Source organism: Periophthalmus magnuspinnatus, chromosome 20 (assembly GCF_009829125.3).
Source record: "Periophthalmus magnuspinnatus isolate fPerMag1 chromosome 20, fPerMag1.2.pri, whole genome shotgun sequence".
NCBI classification, from domain to species: domain Eukaryota; kingdom Metazoa; phylum Chordata; class Actinopteri; order Gobiiformes; family Gobiidae; genus Periophthalmus; species Periophthalmus magnuspinnatus.
In genome coordinates this window covers 24,313,800-24,336,530 of record NC_047145.1, presented here as the reverse complement: position 1 = coordinate 24,336,530, position 22,731 = coordinate 24,313,800, and the positions used below count along the sequence as shown (strand labels likewise).

The following is a 22,731-nucleotide window of genomic DNA, read 5'->3' as shown; positions in this document are numbered from 1 at the left end:
AGGGGAGAGAGTAGAGAGGAAGAGTGAGAAGAGAGAGAAGGAGAGAGAGAGAGAGGAGAGAGGGAGAGTGAGAAGAGAGAGAAGGAGAGAGAGAGGAGTTGAGGATTAAGTCCCGGGCGGGCGCGGGGCAGAGGGCGGGTTCAGGGGCGGCTCTGAGGTGCGTTGTGTCTCTGCTCTGTCTCCGCTCCAGTCTCGCTGCACTTGTGCTCTCTCCTGACCCGCTGATGGAGCTCCGTCTGCGGCACTACACTCTGCCTCTGCCCGCGTCTGAGCGCCTCTGAGCCCGGCACATGGAGCGGACAGCCCGGTCCACCTGCAGAGCTGCGGTGCTGCTGCTGCTGCTCGCCCGCTGCTGCTGCGCGGAGTCCGACCGCAAAGGTGAGCCCGACCCGGTCCAGAAAGAGACCCAAGTTTGGACCTGCGTTAGTCCTGGTTCAGACCTGATACAAGAGTCCACTGTCAGGTTTACTTTAGTCTGATTGGTTTGAATTGACACATATTTTAGTCCAAAATTAGAGACCCTGTTTGATTCTGGTTCAGACCCAGTTTTAGTCCTTGTCTAGACCCAGTTTTAGTCCTGGTCTGGCCGGGTTCAGACGCGTGAGTGCGTGAGTGCGTGAGTTTGCAGTTGACAAAGTGGTTGGACTCGTTTTAGTGAGTTTCGAAATCGTGTCAAAATTCACTCACCGGATAATTAACAACAACAACACGCCAGAAAATCACGGAAACACACGGAAACATCCCGCCAGAGGGGCCCGGGAGTGTCACTATGAAATCACTACTCACAGCCATGACACGTGTGTTTAGAATGAGTTTAGAATATAATCAAGAAAAAAGACTAAAGATCGAAACAGAAGAAATGCAACTGAACCAGGACTGAACCAGGAATAAACCAGGTCTAAACCAGGACTGAACGAGGACTAAACCAGGACTAAACCGGGACTAAACCAGGACTGAACCAGGACTAAACCAGGACTAAGCCAGGACTAAACCAGGACTAAACCAGGACTGAACCAGGAATAAACCAGGTCTAAACCAGGACTGAACGAGGACTAAACCAGGACTAAACCGGGACTAAACCAGGACTAAACCAGGACTAAACCAGGACTGAACCAGGACTGAACCAGGACTGAACTAGAACTGAACGAGGACTAAAGTGACAGTCCTGGTCCTCTTTGGGTCACATTTGTAGACCTTTGGTGTGTTTGGTGTAGATTTTAGTCCAGCGTGGGTCTAAGGTCCAGGTCTGGGTCTGGGTCTCAGTACAAACATCAAAGTCCGAGTCTGGCTCTGGTCCAGGAACAACAGAACACAACCAGGATTTATCAGGATCCAGAGTGATTCTTTAGTTCTGAAATTCCCTCCATCTGTCTCAGTCTACGAGGCCCTAGGGAGATAGTCCTCAGTCGTGAGTTAGTCCTGGTTTGGTCCTGGTTTGGTCCTGGTTCAGTCCTGGTTTAGTCCTTGTTTAGACCTGGTTTAGTCCCTGTTTTGTTGGTCTGTGGGGGCGATTGTTTTGACTCTTACAGTGAATAACCTTGAAACTGTTTGTTTATGGCAAAGAGACTGATGGAACTAAACCAGTACTACATCTGGACTAAACTTGGACCAAACCAGGTCTAAACCCGCACCACTGTAGATCACTATCACAAGATTTATTTAGGCCTTTCTAATAATAATTACCAATGTCCGACTGACACACTGACCTTTTCTAACTGCACCAAGGACATTGTTCTAAGATATAGTAGATCTCACCAGAGCAGGCCCGCTGTGACAGGACTAAAACTGGATTAAACAGGACTAAAACAGGACCAAAGCAGGAGTAAAGCAGGATTAAACTAGGACTAAATCAAGACTAAAGCAGGACTAAAGATGGACTAAAGCAGGACTAAAACAAGACTAAAGCAGGACTAAAACAAGACTAAAGCAGGACTAAAACAAGACTAAAGCAGGACTAAAACAGGACTAAAGCAGGACTAAAGCAGGACTAAAGCTGGACTAAAACAAGACTAAAGCAGGACTAAAACAGGACTAAAGCAGGACTAAAGCAGGACTAAACTAGGACTAAAACAAGACTAAAGCAAGACTAAAGATGGACTAAAGCAGGATTAAACTAGGACTAAAACAAGACTAAAGCAGGACTAAAACAGGACTAAAGCAGGACTAAAGCAGGACTAAAGCTGGACTAAAACAAGACTAAAGCAGGACTAAAACAGGACTAAAGCAGGACTAAAGCAGGACTAAACTAGGACTAAAACAAGACTAAAGCAAGACTAAAGATGGACTAAAGCAGGATTAAACTAGGACTAAAACAAGACTAAAGCAGTACTAAAATAGGACTAAAACAAGACTAAAGCAGGACTAAAGTAGGACTAAACTAGGACTAAAACAAGACTAAAACAGGACTAAAGCAGGACTAAACTAGGACTAAAACAAGACTAAAGCAAGACTAAAGATGGACTAAAACAAGACTAAAGCAGGACTAAAGTAGGACTAAACTAGGACTAAAACAAGACTAAAACAAGACTAAAGTAGGACTAAACTAGGACTAAAACAAGACTAAAGCAGGACTAAAACATGACCAAAGCAGGACTAAAGCAGGACTAAAACAGGACTAAAGCAGGACTTAACAGATCTAAACCAGGTCTAAACCAGGTCTAAACCAAGTTTAAATCAAGTCTAAACCCATACTGCTGATGAAATCCCAGTTCCCAGAATGCCGTGCTGTTGTTGTTTGTCTGAAACAATCACTAGACTTCAATTTAGGAAAAATGTGTCAGAGTCAGCACCTTGGTCTGACCTGGGACACTCCGGACTGTCCAATAATACGGTTACTGTTTAAGTAGTTATACTACTAACACTACCTCTACTGCTATTACTACTATTGCTGCTGCTACTACTCATACTACTATTACGACTACTATGTTGCTACTACCTCTACTGCTACTAGTACTACTACTATCATAATTATGATATTTGAACAACTCTGGACTGTCAAATAATACAGATATAAGTATTTATATTATTCTAATAATACTAATACTACTAGTACTGCAGCTGCTACTATTGCCATGCCTACAACATTTGTAATAATGATAATTTACCATTTTGAAACTAATCTAAACCAAATTTACACCAGGACTAAATCAGGACTAAACCAGGACTAAACCAGGACTAAACCAAGACTAAACCAGGACTAAACCAGGACTAAACCAGGACTAAACCAGGACTGAAGCAGGCTTCTGTGGGATTTTCTCTTACGGAATTTCTGGAATGTGAACAGGACTTAACAAGATCCCAAATCCAAGTCCAGCACGTGGTCCAAGTCCACAACATGTATGCTAATGATCCATGTGCTCCTGTCACAGCGGCAGAGTGGTTATCCTGTCTCCTCTCAGTGAGGAGGCTGTGGGTTAGACTCTTGATGGTGATAACTCAGTGGCATTTCCGTTCTCATTGTCTCTGAGACCTTGAAAGAGTCACAGGGAAAAACAACACGTCTCTGCACGATTTTAGAAAAAAATCTAATTGTGATTGTGATTCGATTTGAGATAGTTGTTTAAGTGAGATTCTCAGGGCACACACAGAGAGGGCATCTACACACAGTCTTTGCATTACTGCGTCCTAGTGTACTCGTAGTTTGGTCTTGGTTCAGTCCTGGTTTAGTCCTGATTTAGTTCTAATTTAGTCCTGATTTTGTCCTGGTTTAGTCCTGGTTCAGTCCTTTGTTGATCTGTGGGTGATTGTTTTGACTTCGCGGAATAACCTTGACACTCTACTTTGAGATAGAGTCCAACATTGGAACTAAACGAGGACTCCACCAGTACTAAACAGAGAATTAAACCAGGACTAAACCAGGTCTCAGTCAGCACTAAACCAGGGTGAAACCAGCCTTTCCAAACTCTCCTATACCGTCCAATTCTACAGTCAGACACGCCCACCCTCTCTGCTATTGGTCAGCCTCTGTGTCTGAGTGAATGACAGCTGGATTTAACCAATCACAGTGAAGCGTGGACTCTCAGATGAAGGAGATAGTTGTAATTTTATCTCCTTCATAGAGTTCCAACAGGATGTTCTGTGTCTGCTGTTGTTTAGCCTGGAGTGACCTTTCCAATATGGCGTCAGGGTCAGGGGTCAATGGTCACTGTTGTTCCACCTGCAGCAGACTCTTTTTACAACAACAATAAAGCCAAAACACTTTCCCTTTAAGCAACACCTCTTCAAACATGTTCTGAAATGTCCCTGTGTGTCAGATGCTCTCCCTGTGTGTCCATGGGGTGTTATTCTGTGTAAAACTACTAACACCGTAGTAAGCGTCTACAAACGTGAAATGTATGTGTTGTGAAATGTATGTGTTTAAAGTTCAGATTTCTGTCTCTCTCAGATTTGACTGCTGCTAGACGGGTTTAACTGAATGTGGATTTTAGAACGCAAAGTACAAATCTAAATCGACGTAAGAGTAAAAACATTTTCAGACATTTTGAAGTTATTGTAATTTTCAGTCAGCAGTCTGAACTAGGCTAACAAAATTATCTGCTCATGTGGACGTGGACTTTAAATACGCAGAGGAGCTTCGTGACATCATGCACTGCGACTTAACCAGGACTAAACCAGGGCTAAACCAGGACTAAACCAGGACTAAACCAGGACTAAACCAGGACTTAACCAGGACTAAACCAGGACTAAACCAGGGCTAAACCAGGACTAAACCAGGACTTAACCAGGACTAAACCAGGACTAAACCAGGACTAAACCCTCTCAGAGAGTTAGTGCAGTTGGTGCGGAGACAAGAGGAGCAGGTTGGAGCGAGATAATACATGTCTTGAACCGCCTCAGATTCCACTAAAATAACTTCATTCACAAAACAGACATCAGGACTAAACCAGGACTAATCTAGGACTAAACCAGGTCTAAACCAGGACTAAACCAGGACTAAACCAGGACTAAACTAGGATTAAACTAGATCTAAACCAGGACTAAACCAGGAGTAAACAAGGACTAATTCAGGACTAAACAAGAACTAAACCAGGTCTAAACCAGGACTAAAAACAGTCTAAACCAGGATTAAACCAGCTGTAAACCAGGACTAAAACAGGGGGTTAACCAGGGACTAAACCAGGTCTAAACCAGGACGTCTCCCTGAGCTCACAGTCTGTTGGTTTACAGTCTTCTCAAGCCAGTTTCATTCTTGGCTCATAAAGTTATGATTAAACTTCTGAACCGATTTGGTAGATTCATTGTATTACTCCAGATCATTAAGTATTTAAAGCACAACATACTTCAGTCCTGTTTCACCCACATGTCCATCAAACACAAAATACATGTTTGAACGTCTGCAGGGGTTAGACCGAGCCGGTGCAGCCTCATTCCACTCTCTGACGTTAGACAGCACCAGGAAATACAGGGCTGAACCAGGTCTGAACCAGGACTAAACCAGGAAAAAATAGGACTAAACCACATCTGAATTAGGTTTGAACCAGGTCTGAACTAAGTCTGTTTGTAGAAGTCTTAACTACAGGGTTACCAGCTTTTACGCAGAATAAGACCCCATAGAGACACAGGGAGGGCATCTGACACACAGGGAGGGCATCTGACACACAGAGGACAAGAGACCATTCAAACAGATGAGTCTGTGCTGAGAGCAGAGGATTGTGGGAGATGTGGGCTTGAGTTGTGCAGTGTTCTGTGTTACCTCGCCTCCAGCAACCCCCCCCCCCCCCCCCACCCCCCCCACCCCAGGCTAAAGCAAGTTTGGAACAGACCTGGATCAGACCTAGATCAGACCTGGTTGAGATCTGAGTTAGTCCTGGTTGAGGCAGGGATTAAATGTGTGTTAAGTGCTTACATAGATTTGTATTGATTTACATTTAAAACATTTTCTGCTTGACTGTGTGGAAACAAGACAGGGTCAATGTGAAAGGGAATGTTACTGTGTGTGCTTTAGTCCTGGTTTAGTCCTGCTTTAGTCCTGGTTTAGGCCTGGTTTAGTCCTGCTTTAGTCCTGGTTTAGCCCTGGTTTAGTCCTGCTTTAGTCCTGGTTTAGCCCTGGTTTAGTCCTGCTTTAGTCCTGGTTTAGGCCTGGATTAGTCCTGGTTTAAGCCTGTTTTATTCCTGCTTTAGTCCTGGTTTAGGCCTGGTTTAGTCCTGGTTTAATCCCTGGTTTAGTCCTGGTTTAGTCCTGGTTTAATCCCTGGTTTAGTTCTGGTTTAGTCCTGGTTCAGTTCTGCTTTAGTCCTGGTTTAGTCCTGGTTTAGTCCTGGTTTAGGCCTGGTTTAGTCCTACTTTAGTCCTGCTTTAGTCCTGGTTTAGGCCTGGTTTAGTCCTGCTTTAGTCCTGGTTTAGGCCTGGTTTAGTCCTACTTTAGTCCTGGTTTAGGCCTGGTTTAGTCCTGCTTTAGGCCTGGATTAGTCCCGGTTTAGTCCTGCTTTAGTCCTGGTTTAGGCCTGGTTTAGTCCTGCTTTAGTCCTGGTTTAGGCCTGGTTTAGTCCTGCTTTAGTCCTGCTTTAGTCCTGGTTTAGTCCTGGTTTAGTCCTGCTTTAGTCCTGGTTTAGTCCTGCTTTAGTCCTGCTTTAGTCCTGCTTTAGTCCTGGTTTAGTCCTGGTTTAGTCCTGGTTTAGGACTGGTTTAGTCCTGGTTTAGTCCTCCTTTAGTCCTGCTTTAGTCCTGCTTTAGTCCTGGTTTAGTCCTGCTTTAGTCCTGGTTTAGTCCTGGTTTACTCCTGGTTTACTCCTGGTTTAGTCCTGGTTTAGTCCTGGTTTAGTCCTGGTTTACTCCTGGTTTACTCCTGGTTTAGTCCTGCTTCAGTCTTGCTTCAGTCCTAGTTAAGTCCTGGTTTTAGTCCACTTTTAGTCTCTGATCAGAAGGTTTCTCAGCTTTGTGCCACATTCCAACAACAGGACTGACTACAGTTTGAGACCAGGACTAGACCAGGACTAGACCAGAACTAAACCAGGACTAGACCAGAACTAGACCAGAACTAGACCAGAACTAGACCAGAACTAGGCCAGACCTAGACCAGGACTAGACCAGGACTAGACCAGGACTAGACCAGGACTAGACCAGAACTAAACCAGGACTAGACCAGAACTAGACCAGAACTAGACCAGAACTAGGCCAGAACTAGACCAGAACTAGACCAGGACTAGACCAGGACTAGACCAGGACTAGACCAGGACTAGACCAGTAATAGACCAGGATTGTGGGAGATGTAGTCTATACTACATACTATTATATTGTATTTCTCACCTGCTCAGGGACTATAGATGGAAACGAGCTTCAGCTATAATCTGGTGTAAAGCATCTTTAATGTTTTTGCACATTGTCCCTGTCAAATAAACTAATAAAGAAAGAAATACTGTACTTTTTGAGCTGCAGTGTGCCAGGGCAGCAGTAACCAGCTGAACCAGCTTGGGGACCGAGAGAACCACTACGCCAACCTGGTCCGGACGTTCTCCAACTGCACCACAGTCCTTGAAAACCTTGAGATCACCCACACCCTACCCCACCATGACCTCAGCTTCCTCGAGGTGAGTCTGGCTTTAGACTGGGTTTAGACCTGGTTTAGTTCTGCTTTAGACCTGGTTTAGTCCTAGTTTAGATCAGGTTCAGATGCGGTTTAGACCAGGTTTAGTCCTGGTTTAGTCCTGCTTTATTCCTGGTTTGGTCCTGGCTTATATTTTGTTTAGTCCTGATTTAGTTCTGGTTTAGTCCTGGTTTAGACTTGGTTTAGTCCTGGTTTAGACTTGATTTAGTTCTGGTTTAGTCCTGCTTTAGACTTGGTTTTGTCCTGGTTTAGACCTGGTTTAGTCTGTGTTTATAGTGAGGAGCTCATTCTGCATTCTGATTGGATGTGGGTTTGGTGCATTCAGGGACAGTGGGAGATGAAGGACACATCTAATCTCAACACAGCCCACACAGACTGAGCCAGGGTCACAGGGACTGAGGGACCGGAATTAGACCGGAACCAAGACTAAATCAGAACTAGACCAGGACTAGACCAGGACTAGACCATGACTAGACCAGGTTTAGACTAGGAATAGACCAGGATTAGACCAGGACTAGACCAGGATTAGACCAGGACTAGACCAGGACTAGACCAGGACTAGATTAGGAATAGACCAGGAATAGACCAGGAATAGACCTTGGACTTTAATATTTACTTCCAAAATGAGCCAACTCTGAGAAAAGTTTGTTTTGAGTATTTTGTATATTTATTCAAAGGCCCTGTACCTGATTTGTTTCCATGTATTTAACCCAAATGTGTGTGGCCCTGTACAGATGTATCATATAAGCAGCTCCTGAGGTCAAAATAAGTCCACTGTGTGCTGTCTGCATCTAATTATAAAAGGTTTTATTGGGAAAGAATCAGGAAGTGCTCTGTTTGCATGCTAGTTGTTAGCTTGGTCACTGAGAGTCATGTTTTTGTTTGTCCTGGAGGAGGGCCTCCTGCTCGTTTCCATGGAAATGGCTGTAATTCAAATCGATTGAAATTGAAAAAGGACTTTGTTGTGGTTGTTGCACACACACTCCATGAAAACAAGACGAGTGGTGCCATAGACTGAAGCACACAGAGATATGAGACGTGTGCAGTGTAAAGCATTCTACTTAAGTAAGAGAAAGGCTGGACTGGACTGGAGGACTTGTCTGGGGTGAGGGAAGTCTGGGAGTCTTAGACTGCTGTCCCCGCGACCCGGCCCCGGATAAGCAGAAGAAAATGGATGGATGGACACACAATCCAGCTCCGATATCAATTTTGATATTTTAGCTTTAAGAATCTGCCGATACCCGATATCAACGATACCAGTGTAGAGTCTGATAAAAGCTTTTTTTTTTTTTATTTAAACAAAAATAAGTCTAAACTGATCCAAATGGGTCATGTATCTGTTATTTCTCTCTCAAGTAGCCACAGAACAGCTTTGTGTAAATAAAAGTTCAAACATTATGAGACTATCTGGTAATAGACTAATAGTACGTCTTCATTATCAGCACTGTTTTCCGATACCAGTATCGTACATCTGTAGTTACTTCAAAATAATATTACTCAAGTACAAGTACAAAGTAGTGGTCCAAGACATTACTCAAGTAAGAATAACTGTTGGGATGTAACATTTGATCTATAATTTGAAATCAATATAATTTGAAGGACAAAACATTGAAGCACAAAATGTGGTATTTTTAAACAGACACAAAAATGAGACAAACTAAATCAAATCTGAAGGAGCTAACACAAATGTTCAAATCATTTCATATTGATACATAAAGCTCCTGTCACTTTTCACAGTGGGAAGAGGAACCACAACTTTTACTAAAGTACTGTACTGTTACACTCTACAATGTATTACTCAAGAGTACTGTAACTCTAAAATATTACTCAAGTAAGAGTAAAAGTATGCTGCTAGAAAAGTACAGTTTTTTTAAAAAAAAGTTATGCAAGAATTGCACGTCAGTAGGGCAAAAAAGTATTTATTCAGCCCCCAATTGTGCAAGTTCTTCCACTTAAAAAGATGAAAGACGTGTGTAATTTTCATCATCGATACACTTCAACTATGAGAGACAGAATGTGGGGAAAGAATCCAGGAAATCATATGGTAGGATTTTTAAGGAATTCATTGGTAAATTCCCCGGTAAAATAAGTATTTGGTCACCTACGAACAAGCAAGATTTCTGTCTCTGACAGACCTGTAACTTCTTTAAGAGGCTCCTCTGTCCTCCACTCGTTGCCTGTATTAATGGCTCCTGTTTGAACTCGTTATCAGTATAAAAGACGCCTGTCCACAACCTCGAACAGTCACACTCCAGACTCCACTATGGCCAGACCAAAGAGCCGTCAAAAGACACCACAAACAAAACTGTAGACCTGCACCAGGCCCCGAAGACTGAATCTGCAATAGGTAAGCAGCTCGGTGTGAAGAAATCAACTGTGGGAGCAATTATTAGAAAATGACCACTGATAATCTCCCTCAATCTGGGGCTCCACGCAAGATGTGGGGTCAAAATGACCACAAGAACAGTGAGCAAAGATCCCAGAACCACACGGGGGGAACTAGTGAATGACCTGCAGAGAGCTGGGACCAAAGTAACAAAGGCTACCATCAGTAACACTACAGCGCCAGGGACTCAAATCCTGTGTCCCCCTGCTTAAGCCAGGACATGTCCAGGCCCGTCTGATGTTTGCTAGAGGCATTTGGATGATCCAGAAGAGGATTTGGAGAATGTCATATGGTCAGATGAAACCAAAATACAACTTTTTGGCAAAAACTCAACTTGTTCTGTTTGGAGGAGAAAGAATGCTGAGCTGCATCCACTGTGAAGAATGAGGGTGGAAACATCATGCTTTAAGGCTGTTTTTCTGCAAAGGGACAAGGACGACTGATCCGTGTAAAGGAAAGAATGAATGGGACCATGTATCGTGACAGTTTGAGTGAAAACCTCCTTCCATCAGCAAGGGCACTGAAGATGAAATGTGGCTGGGTCTTCCAGCATGACAATGATCCCAAACACACCGCCTGGGCTTCGTAAGAAGCATTTCAAGGTCCTGGAGTGGCCTAGCCAGTGTCCAGATCTCAACCCCATAGAAAATCTTTGGAGGGAGTTGAAAGTCTGTGTTTGAGCTCGGTCATTGCCAACAAAGAGTATATAACAAAGTATTGAGATGAACAAATACTTATTTTCCATCATAATTTGCAAATAAATGATTTAAAAATCAGACAATGTGATTTTCTTGATTTTTTTTTTTTCATTCTGTCTCTCATAGTTGACTCATAGTGAACTTGCACAATTGGTGACTGACTAAATACTTTTTTGCCCCACTGTATAAGTGAGTAGTGCTCAGCTCTGAGTATAAAACATACGAGGAGTATTTAAACAGGCCCATAGACTTGTTATGTTGTGTTGTTCAAAAGTCTTATAGAAGTTGACACAAAAGTGGCATAAAACCTCCGGAGTATGGTTTTAACTTTATAGTTCCATGGAATCAGGCTGGCGACGGGCCACCTCCAAAAGTTACATACTGTGTCTTTTAAAGGGGAGCTATTATGCAAAATATGTCCCCTCTCTCGCTGTCCTGGTCTCAAATATGTCCCCTCCCTGTCTCTCTGTCTCTCTCTCTCTCTCTTTGTCTCTCTCTCTCTCTGTGTCTCTCTCTTTGTTTTTCTCTCTCTCTGTCTGTTTCTCTCTCTCTTTGTCTCTCTCTCTTTGTTTCTCTCTCTCTCTGTCTCTCTCTCGCTCTTTCTCCCTGTCTCACTCTCTCTCTGTCTCTCTTTGTTTTTCTCTCTCTCTGTCTGTTTCTCTCTCTCTTTGTCTCTCTCTTTGTTTTTCTCTCTGTTTCTCTCTTTCTTTGTTTCTCTCTCTCATTGTTTTTCTCTCTCTCTGTCTCGTTGTTTTTCTCTCTGTCTCTCTCTCTGTTTCTCTCTCTCTCTGTTTCTCTCTTTCTTTGTTTCTGTCTCGTTGTTTTTCTCTCTCTGTTTCTCTCTCTCTGTCTCTCTCTCCCGGAGCAGTCGATTGAGGAGGTCGGAGGTTACGTCCTGATCGCGATGAACGAGGTGTCCACGATCCCTCTGCCCCACCTGCGCCTCATCAGGGGACACTCTCTGTACGATGGACACTTCTCTCTCTTGGTGCTGTCCAACTACCACTTCAGCACAGAGACACAGACATACAGTAGCGGAGTGACCAGTCTGCAGCTCAGCAACCTCACAGGTGACGCAGAACCGGACTAGACCAGGACTAGACCATGACTGGACCAAGACTGAACCAGGATTAGACCGGGTCTACACTTGATGACAGAATATTGTAATTTCTCTGCTTTGAAACTTCAGCACTCTCAGTCAGTCTGGTCTGGACTCGGGCCTGGCTAACTGTAAGCACTGCTCTATCTAAGGCTTGAGTTTAATCTGGTCACGAGATTCAACATGGCGGCACGTTTAAAATGAAACTGCGTCAGATCTGAGCTGAAATCTGTGCCTCATGTTTTTAGTGATGATGAGTTAGTCCTGATTCTGGCTTTGGGCCAATTCTTTCTGTCATCGCCTCAGGACTTAGACCGCACCCTCCAGGTCTGACAGGCAACGGTTTAAAGCCTGGATTTTAACTACTTTACTTTTGTTTATGTTGGAAATGTGTCAAAGTCACTCCTCACGTCAAGTGAAAACAACCAGTCTGAAGTAAACTTGAACCAGAACTAAACCAGGTCTAAAACAGGACCGATCTAGGACTGAACCAGATCTAAACCAGGACTGAGCCATGACTGAACCATGACTGAACCACGACTGAGCCAGGAGCCGAGTGCACCAGCTGGTTCTAAGACTGGTCTTAACCCTACGTCCGACTTAAATCTGAAAGTTATGACCGGCCTATAGTTACGACTAGTGCAGCAGAGAGACTTAAGCCATCTGCACGCTACAGCCAGGTGTAACTTTTACACCCAGTGTGGAGCAGGGGTAAGCCCCAGGAGAACATGAGAAACAAGCGTGCAGCAGCTGATGGAGCAGTGAGCGGCAAGTGCCAAAGGCCACTGGAGCTGTGTCTGCCCCATACTCTCCCCCACCACTCTGCCCACTGCTCTGCCCACCGCTCTGCCCACTGCTCTGCCCACTGCTCTGCCCACTGCTCTGCCCACTGCTCTGCCCACTGCTCTGCCCACCGCTCTGCCCACTGCTCTGCCCACTGCTCTGCCCACCGCTCTGCCCACTGCTCTGCCTGGTGCTGTGTCTCTGATTCAGTGGGGCTGCTGTGACTCCCCCCACTCTCTTGTGTGTGTTCTCTTGTGTTTGTTCCCTTGTGTGTGTGTGTTCTCTTGTGTTTGTTCTCTTGTGTGTGCTCTCTTGTGTGTGTTCTCTTGTGTGTGTTCTCTTGTGTGTGTTCTTTTGTGTGTGCTCTCTTGTGTGTGCTCTCTTGTGTGTGTTCTCTTGTGTTTGTTCTCTTGTGTGTGTTCTCTTGTGTGTGTTCTTTTGTGTGTGCTCTCTTGTGTGTGTTCTCTTGTGTGTGTTCTCTTGTGTGTGTTCTGTTGTGTTTGTTCTCTTGTGTGTGCTCTCTTGTGTGTGCTCTCTTGTGTGTGTTCTCTTGTGTGTGTTCTCTTGTGTGTGCTCTCTTGTGTGTGTTCTCTTGTGTGTGTTCTCTTGTGTGTGTTCTGTTGTGTTTGTTCTCTTGTGTGTGCTCTCTTGTGTGTGTTCTCTTGTGTTTGTTCTCTTGTGTTTGTTCTCTTGTGTGTGTTCTCTTGTGTGTGCTCTCTTGTGTGTGTTCTCTTGTGTTTGTTCTCTTGTGTGTGCTCTCTTGTGTGTGTTCTGTTGTGTGTGTTCTGTTGTGTTTGTTCTCTTGTGTGTGCTCTCTTGTGTGTGTTCTCTTGTGTTTGTTCTCTTGTGTGTGCTCTCTTGTGTGTGTTCTCTTGTGTTTGTTCTCTTGTGTGTGCTCTCTTGTGTGTGTTCTGTTGTGTGTGTTCTGTTGTGTTTGTTCTCTTGTGTGTGCTCTCTTGTGTGTGTTCTCTTGTGTTTGTTCTCTTGTGTTTGTTCTCTTGTGTGTGTTCTCTTGTGTGTGCTCTCTTGTGTGTGTTCTCTTGTGTTTGTTCTCTTGTGTTTGTTCTCTTGTGTGTGCTCTCTTGTGTGTGTTCTCTTGTGTTTGTTCTCTTGTGTGTGCTCTCTTGTGTGTGTTCTCTTCTTGAACCAGAATTAAACCAGGACTAGAGTAGAACTGATCCTAAACATGTCTAACATGTTTGATTGTTTTTTTTCCCTTCAGAAATCTTGAACGGAGGAGTGAAGATTACCCACAATCCTCTGCTGTGTCATGTGGAGTCCATCAAATGGTGGGACATTCTAGACCAACACACCAACCCTTCCATGGTCTTCAAGAATGACTCGCACCCCAAGACCTGTGAGTCCGACTTCAGACCAGGTTTAGACCTGGTTTAGTCCTGCTTTAGTCCTGTTTGAATCCTGCTTTAGTCCTGCTTTAGTCCGGCTTTAGACCTGCTTTAGTCCTGCTTTAGTCCTGTTTGAGTCCTGCTTTAGTCCTGCTTTAGTCCTGTTTGAGTCCTGCTTTAGTCCTGCTTTAGTCCTGCTTTAGACCTCCTTTAGTCCTGCTTTAGTCCTGTTTGAGTCCTGCTTTAGACCTGCTTTAGTCCTGCTTTAGACCTGCTTTAGTCCTGCTTTAGTCCTGTTTGAGTCCTGCTTTAGACCTGCTTTAGTCCTGCTTTAGTCCTGTTTGAGTCCTGCTTTAGTCCTGTTTGAGTCCTGCTTTAGACCTGCTTTAGTCCTGCTTTAGTCCTGCTTTAGACCTGGTTTAGTCCTGTTTGAGTCCTGCTTTAGACCTGCTTTAGTCCTGCTTTAGACCTCCTTTAGTCTTGCTTTAGTCCTGTTTGAGTCCGGCTTTAGACCTGCTTTAGTCCTGCTTTAGACCTCCTTTAGTCCTGCTTTAGTCCTGTTTGAGTCCTGCTTTAGACCTCCTTTAGTCCTGCTTTAGTCCTGTTTGAGTCCTGCTTTAGACCTGCTTTAGTCCTGCTTTAGTCCTGTTTGAGTCCTGCTTTAGTCCTGTTTGAGTCCTGCTTTAGACCTGCTTTAGTCCTGCTTTAGTCCTGCTTTAGACCTGGTTTAGTCCTGTTTGAGTCCTGGTTTAGTCTTGAGTTAGTCCTACCATCCCTAGAGGAGGTAACTGTGTTTCTGACTCTCTGGTTTGTTTCAGGTCCTAAATGTGACGTGAGCTGTGTGAACGGATCCTGCTGGGGCCCAGGGCCACAGCACTGCCAGAAATGTAAACACACAACTACACTAACAATAGCTTTAGCTTTAGCCTTAACTTTAGCTTTGGCTTTAGTCTTAGTCTCAAGCCTGCTGTCCACTGCACATTTTTTCATCTGATAAGATTATTGGATGTCACTCTACACAAATTTAAATGGTACAATAGCACACAGTCGCACTGTGCGATGGTGCACACCATCAGCTGTGGTGACAAAAGTTTGTCTGAGCAAATATCAGGCTCCAGACTCAGTGTGGTAACATCTCCTTAATTCTACAGGTTAGCTGAGGCTAGCACTACATGCTAGCAGTGTTTCTGCATTTGTAAAAGTAAGTACATGAGAGGTCAAAGGAGAGAGATGGTCCCGTTCACGGTGGAGCTTCTGCTGTTACTGAGGAGTGCTTTTGCTGGTCACAAACACTGGTTGCAGACACAGTGAGAGGATGTTCACTCTGCACCAAGACAGCTCGTCTTTGGTTGTATGACAGTTTAGTCTGTCCTCACCTCACTGAGAGTTACCACCAATGATTTTTAGCCACAACTCAAGATTTTCTCCATGATCTGGAATCTTTCGCTGCAGATGGACAAAATCGTGCAGTGGCTTTGGTTTAGTTGTGTCATTTCCCCCCAAATGCAGTTCTGCCAAGACAAACGGGGAAAACAAATTGTGCTCCTTTACTTTAGGATTAGCTTTAGCCTCACACTTATATTTGTCTGTTCTCCTCAGCCACACTGCTACTATGTACTTTAGCTTTAGCATTAGCCTCACTCTTGCATCTCTCTCCTCAGTTACCCGGCTGCTGTGTGCAGACCAGTGCAGTCACCGTTGTCGGGGCCCCACACCAGGAGACTGCTGCCACGAGCACTGTGCTGCAGGCTGCACTGGGCCCCTGGCCTCAGACTGCCTCGTGAGTCCCACTCAGACACATTAATTCACACCGAGTTACTATGACTTACTCTAAATTACACCAAGTTACTCTTAAGTTACACCAAGTTACTATGAGTTACACTGAGTTACTTTGAGTTACATTGAGTTAGTCTTGAGTTAGACCGAGTTACTCTGAGTTACACGAGTTACACCAAGTTACTCTGAGCTACACTGAGTCAGTCTGAGTTACATGAGTTACACTGAGTCACACCAAGTTACACTGAGTTACACAAGTCACAGTGAGTTACTCTGAATTACTCTGAGTTATTCAGAGTTATTCTCTCTCCTCTCCCTCCCTCTCTCTTACCTCTCTCCTTCTCTCTCTCTTTCACCCCTCTCTCTCCTCCTCTCCCTGTCTCTCTTCAGGCGTGCCGTCTTTTTAACGATGAAGGCACCTGTCAGGACTCCTGTCCCCGCCCCATGATGTATGACTTCATCACCGGAGAGGTGGTCCCCAATCCTAAGGCCAAGTTCACCTTCGGGCCCACCTGTGTCAAAGCCTGCCCACGTGAGACTCGCTAACACTTGCAGCTTTAGTCCTGGTTTAGTCTTGGTTTAGTCTTTCTTTGGTCTAGTTTTAGTGACCTGACATTTACGGAGATTTTTCAGTAGAAGTCAACTTGAAGGAACCACTTTGCTCCCACGCTCACTTCCTATTTGGAACGCAGCAACTAGCGGACTAGCTATGTCCATTTATATATAGTCTATGTCCACACCCACACGTCTTTATTGTATAAGTGTAGGCTAGACAGGCAACCTGGTTTAGTCCTGGTTCAGTCCTAATTTAGTCCTGTTTTAGTCATGGATCGGTCCTGTTTTAGACCTATTTTAGACCTGTTTTAGTCCTGGTCTGGTCTCTAGTTCCCTCCTTTTGCAGATAACTATGTGGTGACTGATGGAGCGTGTGTGCGGAGCTGCCCCCCAGGCAAACACGAGGTTTTGGAGGAAGGAGTTCACCGCTGCAAGGACTGTGACGGCCCCTGCCCCAAAGGTACCAACAAGACCGGGCTAGTCCTGGTTCAGTCCTGAACTGGTTTGGTCCTGGTGAATTCATAGTTTATTTCTGGTTCAGTGCTGGTTCTGACCCTGCTATTATGTTCCAGCGTGTGATGGGATGGGAGTGGGAGCTCTCGTCAAGACACTGGCTGTAAATTCCACAAACATTGACTCGTTCAGAAACTGCACCAAGATAAATGGAGACATCTTCATCCTCCCTGCCACCTTCACCGGGTATCACCCTCCTCTTCACCCTCCTCTGACCCTCTCCTCTTCTCCTCTGATCCTCTCCTCTGTTCCCCTGACCTTCTCCTCTGCTCCTCTGACCCTCTCCTCCACTCTTCTGACCCTCTCCTCTGTTTGTCTGTCCCTCTTCTCTAACGCTCTTGTCTCCTTGCCTTGTAGTGACCCTCATTTTAAAATCCCTCCGATGGATCCGTCTAAACTGGAATACTTCCGGAATCTCAAAGAGATCACAGGTTGGTGGGCTTGTCGTCCTGTAGTTGATGCTGTGCTGTCGGTGGTTCAGTTCAGTCCTGGTTCAGTCCTGCTGTAGGTGGCGCTGTGCTGTAGCTGTGGTTCATGTTTGTTTTTTTCAGGGTTTCTGGGGATTATGATGTGGCCCAAGGACATGACGTCTCTGTCTGTGTTTGAGAATCTGGAGATCATCAGAGGACGCACCCTCCACCAGTGAGTACAGAGCAGACAGGAAAAGAACCAGAGGGGAAACAGGGAGGAGAGGGTCAGAGGAGGAGAGGAGAGGGTCAGAGGAGGAGAGGAGCAGAGGAGAGGGTCAGAGGAGGAGAGGAGGGTCAGAGGAGGAGAGGAGCAGAGGAGAGGGTCAGAGGAGCAGAGGAGGGGCAAAGGAGCAGAGGAGAGGGGCAGCGAAGGAGAGGGTTAGAGGAGCAGAGGATGCAGAAGAGAGGAGCAGAGGATGGAGAGGAGGAGCAGAGGATTCCTTGTTATCTCTCGTCTCTCTTAGGCAACACAGTCTGGTTGTGATGAATGCCAGGAACATTCGCTGGCTTGGGCTCCGCTCTCTGAAGGAGATCAGTCATGGTAAAGTCCTACTGCAGCACAACTCCGAGCTGTGCTATATCCAAACGGACCAGTGGATGGCGCTTTTTCGGACCAAAACACAGAGCATCAGAGTCAACTACAACGCTCCAGAAGAGTACTGCAGTGAGTCCGGCTTTAGTCCTGGTTTAGAAATGTTTAGTCCTGGTTTAGTGGTGGTTTAGTCCTGGTTCAGTCCTGGTTTAGTTCTGGTTCCATTTTGGTTCTGTCCTAGTTTAGTCCTGGGTTAGTCCTGGGTTAGTCCTGGGTTAGTCCTGGGTTAGTCCTGGGTTAGTCCTGGGTTAGTCCTGGGTTAGTCCTGGTTTAGTCCTGGTTTCGTTCTGGTTCAGTCCTGGTTTAGTCCTGGTGTGAGTGACAGCAGGATTCAACCAATCACAGTGAAGTGTGAATTTTCAGAAGACTTAAATTTTATTTACCCCTTAAAGTTAATAGGCACACAGAGTTTACACCAATCATCAAATCAAACGTTTCTACCTTGTTATAACATTCCCGCTCCTTCTTTAAGTCTGTAACATGCTTCAGTGAGAGACCTCTTTAAGTCTCCTCTGTTCCTGTGGTTGTAGTGCAGCAGAATGCCACATGTGACCCTCAGTGCTCCGAGCACGGCTGCTGGGGCCCGGGACCTTCTCTGTGTGTGTCCTGTCTGCACGTCGATCGTAGGGGGCGCTGTGTGGAGAGCTGCAATCTGCTGCAAGGGTAACACCTCCTGTAGTCCCGAAGATCTGGGTTACTCCCGGTTTACTCCTGGTTTAGCCCAGCTTTAGTCCAGATGTAATCCTGTTTTAGTCCAGGGTTAGTCCATGTGTAGTCCTGGTTTAAATCCCTCCTCTGCCCTCAGAGTTTATATATGTTTTTGTCTCTTGTTTTGTTTTGACACATTTTTCTCTAATCGAATCTCAAACAAAAGGTCCTCAGTGCTCAGGTCAGACAGTCAAACTCACAGCAGCCCATAAGAAGAGGGCTATGTGTAGTCCTGGTTTAGACTCAGTATAGTCCTGGTTTAGACTCAGTATAGTCCTGGTTTAGACTCAGTATAGTCCTGGTTTAGACCCAGTATAGTCCTGGTTTAGACTCAGTGTAGTCCTGGTTTAGACTCAGTGTAGTCCTGGTTTAGACCCAGTATAGTCCTGGTTTAGGCCCAAGATAGTCCTGGTTTAGGCCCAAGATAGTCCTGGTTTAGACCCAGTATAGTCCTGGTTTAGACTCAGTATAGTCCTGGTTTAGACTCAGTATAGTCCTGGTTTAGACCCAGTATAGTCCTGGTTTAGACCCAGTATAGTCCTGGTTTAGGCCCAAGATAGTCCTGGTTTAGACCCAAGATAGTCCTGGTTTAGACCCAGTGTAGTCCTGGTTTAGACCCAGTGTAGTCCTGGTTTAGACCCAGTGTAGTCCTGGTTTAGACCCAGTATAGTCCTGGTTTAGACTCAGTATAGTCCTGGTTTAGACCCAGTATAGTCCTGGTTTAGACTCAGTATAGTCCTGGTTTAGACTCAGTATAGTCCTGGTTTAGACTCTGTATAGTCTTGGTTTAGACTCAGTATAGTCCTGTTTAGACCCAGTATAGTCCTGGTTTAGACTCAGTATAGTCCTGGTTTAGACTCAGTATAGTCCTGGTTTAGACTCAGTATAGTCCTGTTTAGACCCAGTATAGTCCTGGTTTAGACTCAGTATAGTCCTGGTTTAGACTCAGTATAGTCCTGGTTTAGACTCAGTATAGTCCTGTTTAGACCCAGTATAGTCCTGGTTTAGACTCAGTATAGTCCTGGTTTAGACTCAGTATAGTCCTGTTTAGATCTGTTAGACCTGGTTTAGGCCATAGACTGTACACAGTGTATCTCTGGACATAGCTAACCTACTTGCCATGGAGTTCCAAATATGAAGTGAGCAGGGTGTGAGTCGCTGCTCTCTCTGTAACTGTTACTGCCAAACTCGTCATTTTAGTCTTAAAATGTCTGTATTAACCTGCTCTACATGATTCTGTTATTTTTATTTCGCTATTGTGTCTGTAAATCAAGATCTGAACATTAATAACAGACCAATCAGGTGTGTTTTACTTACCTGTATTTTACACCATTTAGTTTTTTACTTTTCTTCACAAACTGCCACTTAACTGATGTAAAACTATGATCGATATTAGAAAAGAATTAGATAAAAATGAAAACTTCACACCATCACACACTCTCCCCTCACCTATGGGGTATCTAATTGGAGTTTGCTGATTAATTGACCAGAACCATATCTGGTTTAAACTTGGTTTAGACCTGGTTTAGTCCTGGTTTAGACCTGCTTTAGTCCTGCTTTAGTCCTATTGTCTCACAAAGAATCAAACATTTATGTGTTTGTTTGTTTGTTTGTTTGTGGGTCAGGGAGCCGCGGGAGGTGGAGGTGGACGGCCACTGTTTCGAGTGTCACTCTGAGTGTGAGGTCCAGGACAGCGCCCCCACCTGCTCAGGATCGGTATGCGCACTGTCAACATGCTACACTGTGCAGACTTGGTTTAGACCTGGTTTATATCTGGTTCAGGCCTGGGTTAGTCCTGGTTTAGACCTTGATAAGACCTGGTTTAGACCTGGTATAGTCCTTGTTTAGACCCGGATTAGGCCTGGTTTAAACCTGGTTCAGACCTGGGTTAGTTCTGCTTTAGTTCTGGTTCAGATCTGCTTTAGTCCTGGTTCAGTCCTGGTTTAATCCTGGTTCAGTCCTGGGTTAGTTCTGCTTTAGTCCTGGTTCAGACCCGGTTTAGTCCTGGTTTCTTGCTCTGTCCCTAGTCTATCATTCACTCCTCTGTGTTTCTGGTGGTGCAGGGTGCAGACCAGTGCTTGCACTGTGCTCATGTCCAGGATGGGGCTCTTTGTGTGGGGCGGTGTCCTCAGGGCATCCCCCTTCAGGACAACCAGCTCCTCTGGAAGTACCCTGACTCCCAGCACAAGTGCCAGCCCTGCCACCTCAACTGCACCAAGGGGTAAGACAGACTTTACCCCCATATTAAAGGTTAAAGGCTCAGGGCTGATCATCTGTATGGAGGATAACGCCCACAAGAACTATCAGTGTATTTAAAATGCCCATACTACTCTGTTTTCTGATGTTAATGTTAATGTTATAATGTTGTTTCCTCAGCACAAATATACCTGAGTTGTGTTTTGTTTCATAAAGTAGGACCTTTAAAGGTGCAAATGTAACTTTTCCCATGGAAGGTAAGCCACTTGTTTGTCTCCATGGAGATGTTATTACTTTGCCTGGAATGTCCCACAGTATACTATTAAACATATCAATCTCCATGAAGGTGAGCAGGGGACGCCACCAAGCCAAATCAGATCTGTGGAGAGGCAATCCTGCTTACAGTTAGAATGCCTGTTTTTGAGCAACAAAACCTCCCGTAATGAAATAAACCCATACATATATAAGCACCATTTATATACTGTGGAATATGCAAGGCAAAGAACTCACATCTCCATGGAAACATGTGCACCAGAAAAGTTACATAGTGCTCCTAAAATCTGTTTCAGAAACTTTATAAAACTTTCAGCTAGACTTTGAACTGTGTTTTTGCATGACAACAGTGGTATAGACATGAGATACTAATTAAACTTGTAATATTGAATGGGAAATGTACTTCCAGACACTCAGCTTTGACTCCATCGAATTTTGACTTTTAAAATGTAGAAATTCTGCAGAAACTCTGATATTTCTTCTGATTCTCAGGTGCACCGGTCCAGGGCTGTCCAACTGTATCGAGTAAGTCTCAACATCTGATTAGTCCTGGTTTAGTCCTGGCTTAGTCCTGGTTCAGTCCTAATTCAGGCGTGGTTTAGACTATACCCCTCTGGGACAGAATATGGGCTGGTCAAGAACAGCACAAAAACACACAAGAAGAACACACTCACATCATTACAACCTGCAGCAGTAAAGCATCTGTGTGTTCATTTAAAATGAGCTTGTCATGTCTTACTGCTTCATTTTACCAGTAACCTTAGAGTGCACTATCAGACTTTGGTCAATTCATTTGTGAAATGTATTAGGCCTATTGCACAAACTAAATAGCTTTGCTGCTATAGTTAGTGAACAGAACTACCAAAGTAGGAACTTGGGAACTTGCTCCAGTGTTATGGTGGAACTTAAAACAATGAATCATTATTTGCATGTTTTATGCAGAAGTTTCATTGTGTTTGATTCTGCTGCGTAGGTTGGATTCTATTACATGTGCTGATGTGTGATTTGCTGTGTTTCTTACCTATTATTTTTTGTGAAAATATAATCTTTGAGTTCCAGGTAAAGGCAACACCCAATGAGAGAGGGATGTTCAAAATGATTTATTTACAAATATAGCAACACTTTTTTACCATGCAAAAGTACTTCACGTTTGTAATGAACTCATACGAGCTACAGTATGTGTGTCCTCATATTTTCAGTCCCGGTTCAGTCCCGGTTCAGTCCCGGTTCAGTCCCGGTTCAGTCCCGGTTCAGTCCCGGTTCAGTCCTGGTTCTGTCTCTTACAGTGAGTCCCGGCACTCAGTCCTGGCTGCTGCAGTAGTTGGGTCTCTTCTGGTTTTGGTCATCGTGTCGTTGGTGGTTTTTGTCTTTCTGCGACGACGAAAAATCACAAGGAAAAGGACAATGAGGAGGATCCTACAGGAGAGAGAGGTCAGAAGTCAAAGGTCATCTCCACACATATTGAACCTTCATTATTTGACTCCACAAACATTTTATATTAGTCTTAAAGTCCTTTCAACTGACGACAATCACCTTTTTGGGGTTGAAAACTGGCTTCACTTTCGGGAGCTGTTGTGAAAAAATTATTTCACTTTTGTTTATTTATACCAGTGGTTCTCAAATAGTGGGGCGCGCCCCCCTGGGGGGGCACGGTGAGATACCAGGGGGGCGCGCATGACTCCGCGTATGACACTGTAGTACTGTACGCAGCGCGTGCACAGCAAAGAGCAGGAGAGAGTGAACAGATCGTGACACAGGGCAGTGAACAAGAAACACTTTTGCTAAAGAGACAC

General features: G+C 44.8%; 1 protein-coding gene across 1 annotated transcript in view; it reads left to right on the top strand.

The window, feature by feature from the left end:
- Positions 1-201: 201 nt before the first annotated feature.
- Positions 202-22,731, top strand: part of LOC117388154 (melanoma receptor tyrosine-protein kinase-like) — a 30,461-nt gene continuing 7,931 nt past the window's right edge. Inside the window, exons 1-17 of the mRNA XM_055230175.1 lie at positions 202-378; positions 7,375-7,526; positions 11,496-11,697; positions 13,732-13,866; positions 14,674-14,742; positions 15,517-15,635; positions 16,022-16,163; positions 16,533-16,646; positions 16,759-16,885; positions 17,057-17,130; positions 17,251-17,341; positions 17,634-17,833; positions 18,292-18,424; positions 20,095-20,185; positions 20,533-20,690; positions 21,431-21,463; positions 22,225-22,369. Of these exons, the coding sequence (XP_055086150.1) occupies positions 291-378; positions 7,375-7,526; positions 11,496-11,697; positions 13,732-13,866; positions 14,674-14,742; positions 15,517-15,635; positions 16,022-16,163; positions 16,533-16,646; positions 16,759-16,885; positions 17,057-17,130; positions 17,251-17,341; positions 17,634-17,833; positions 18,292-18,424; positions 20,095-20,185; positions 20,533-20,690; positions 21,431-21,463; positions 22,225-22,369 (2,073 nt within the window). The 5' untranslated portion in view covers positions 202-290. The remainder of the gene's footprint in view (positions 379-7,374; positions 7,527-11,495; positions 11,698-13,731; positions 13,867-14,673; positions 14,743-15,516; positions 15,636-16,021; positions 16,164-16,532; positions 16,647-16,758; positions 16,886-17,056; positions 17,131-17,250; positions 17,342-17,633; positions 17,834-18,291; positions 18,425-20,094; positions 20,186-20,532; positions 20,691-21,430; positions 21,464-22,224; positions 22,370-22,731) is intronic.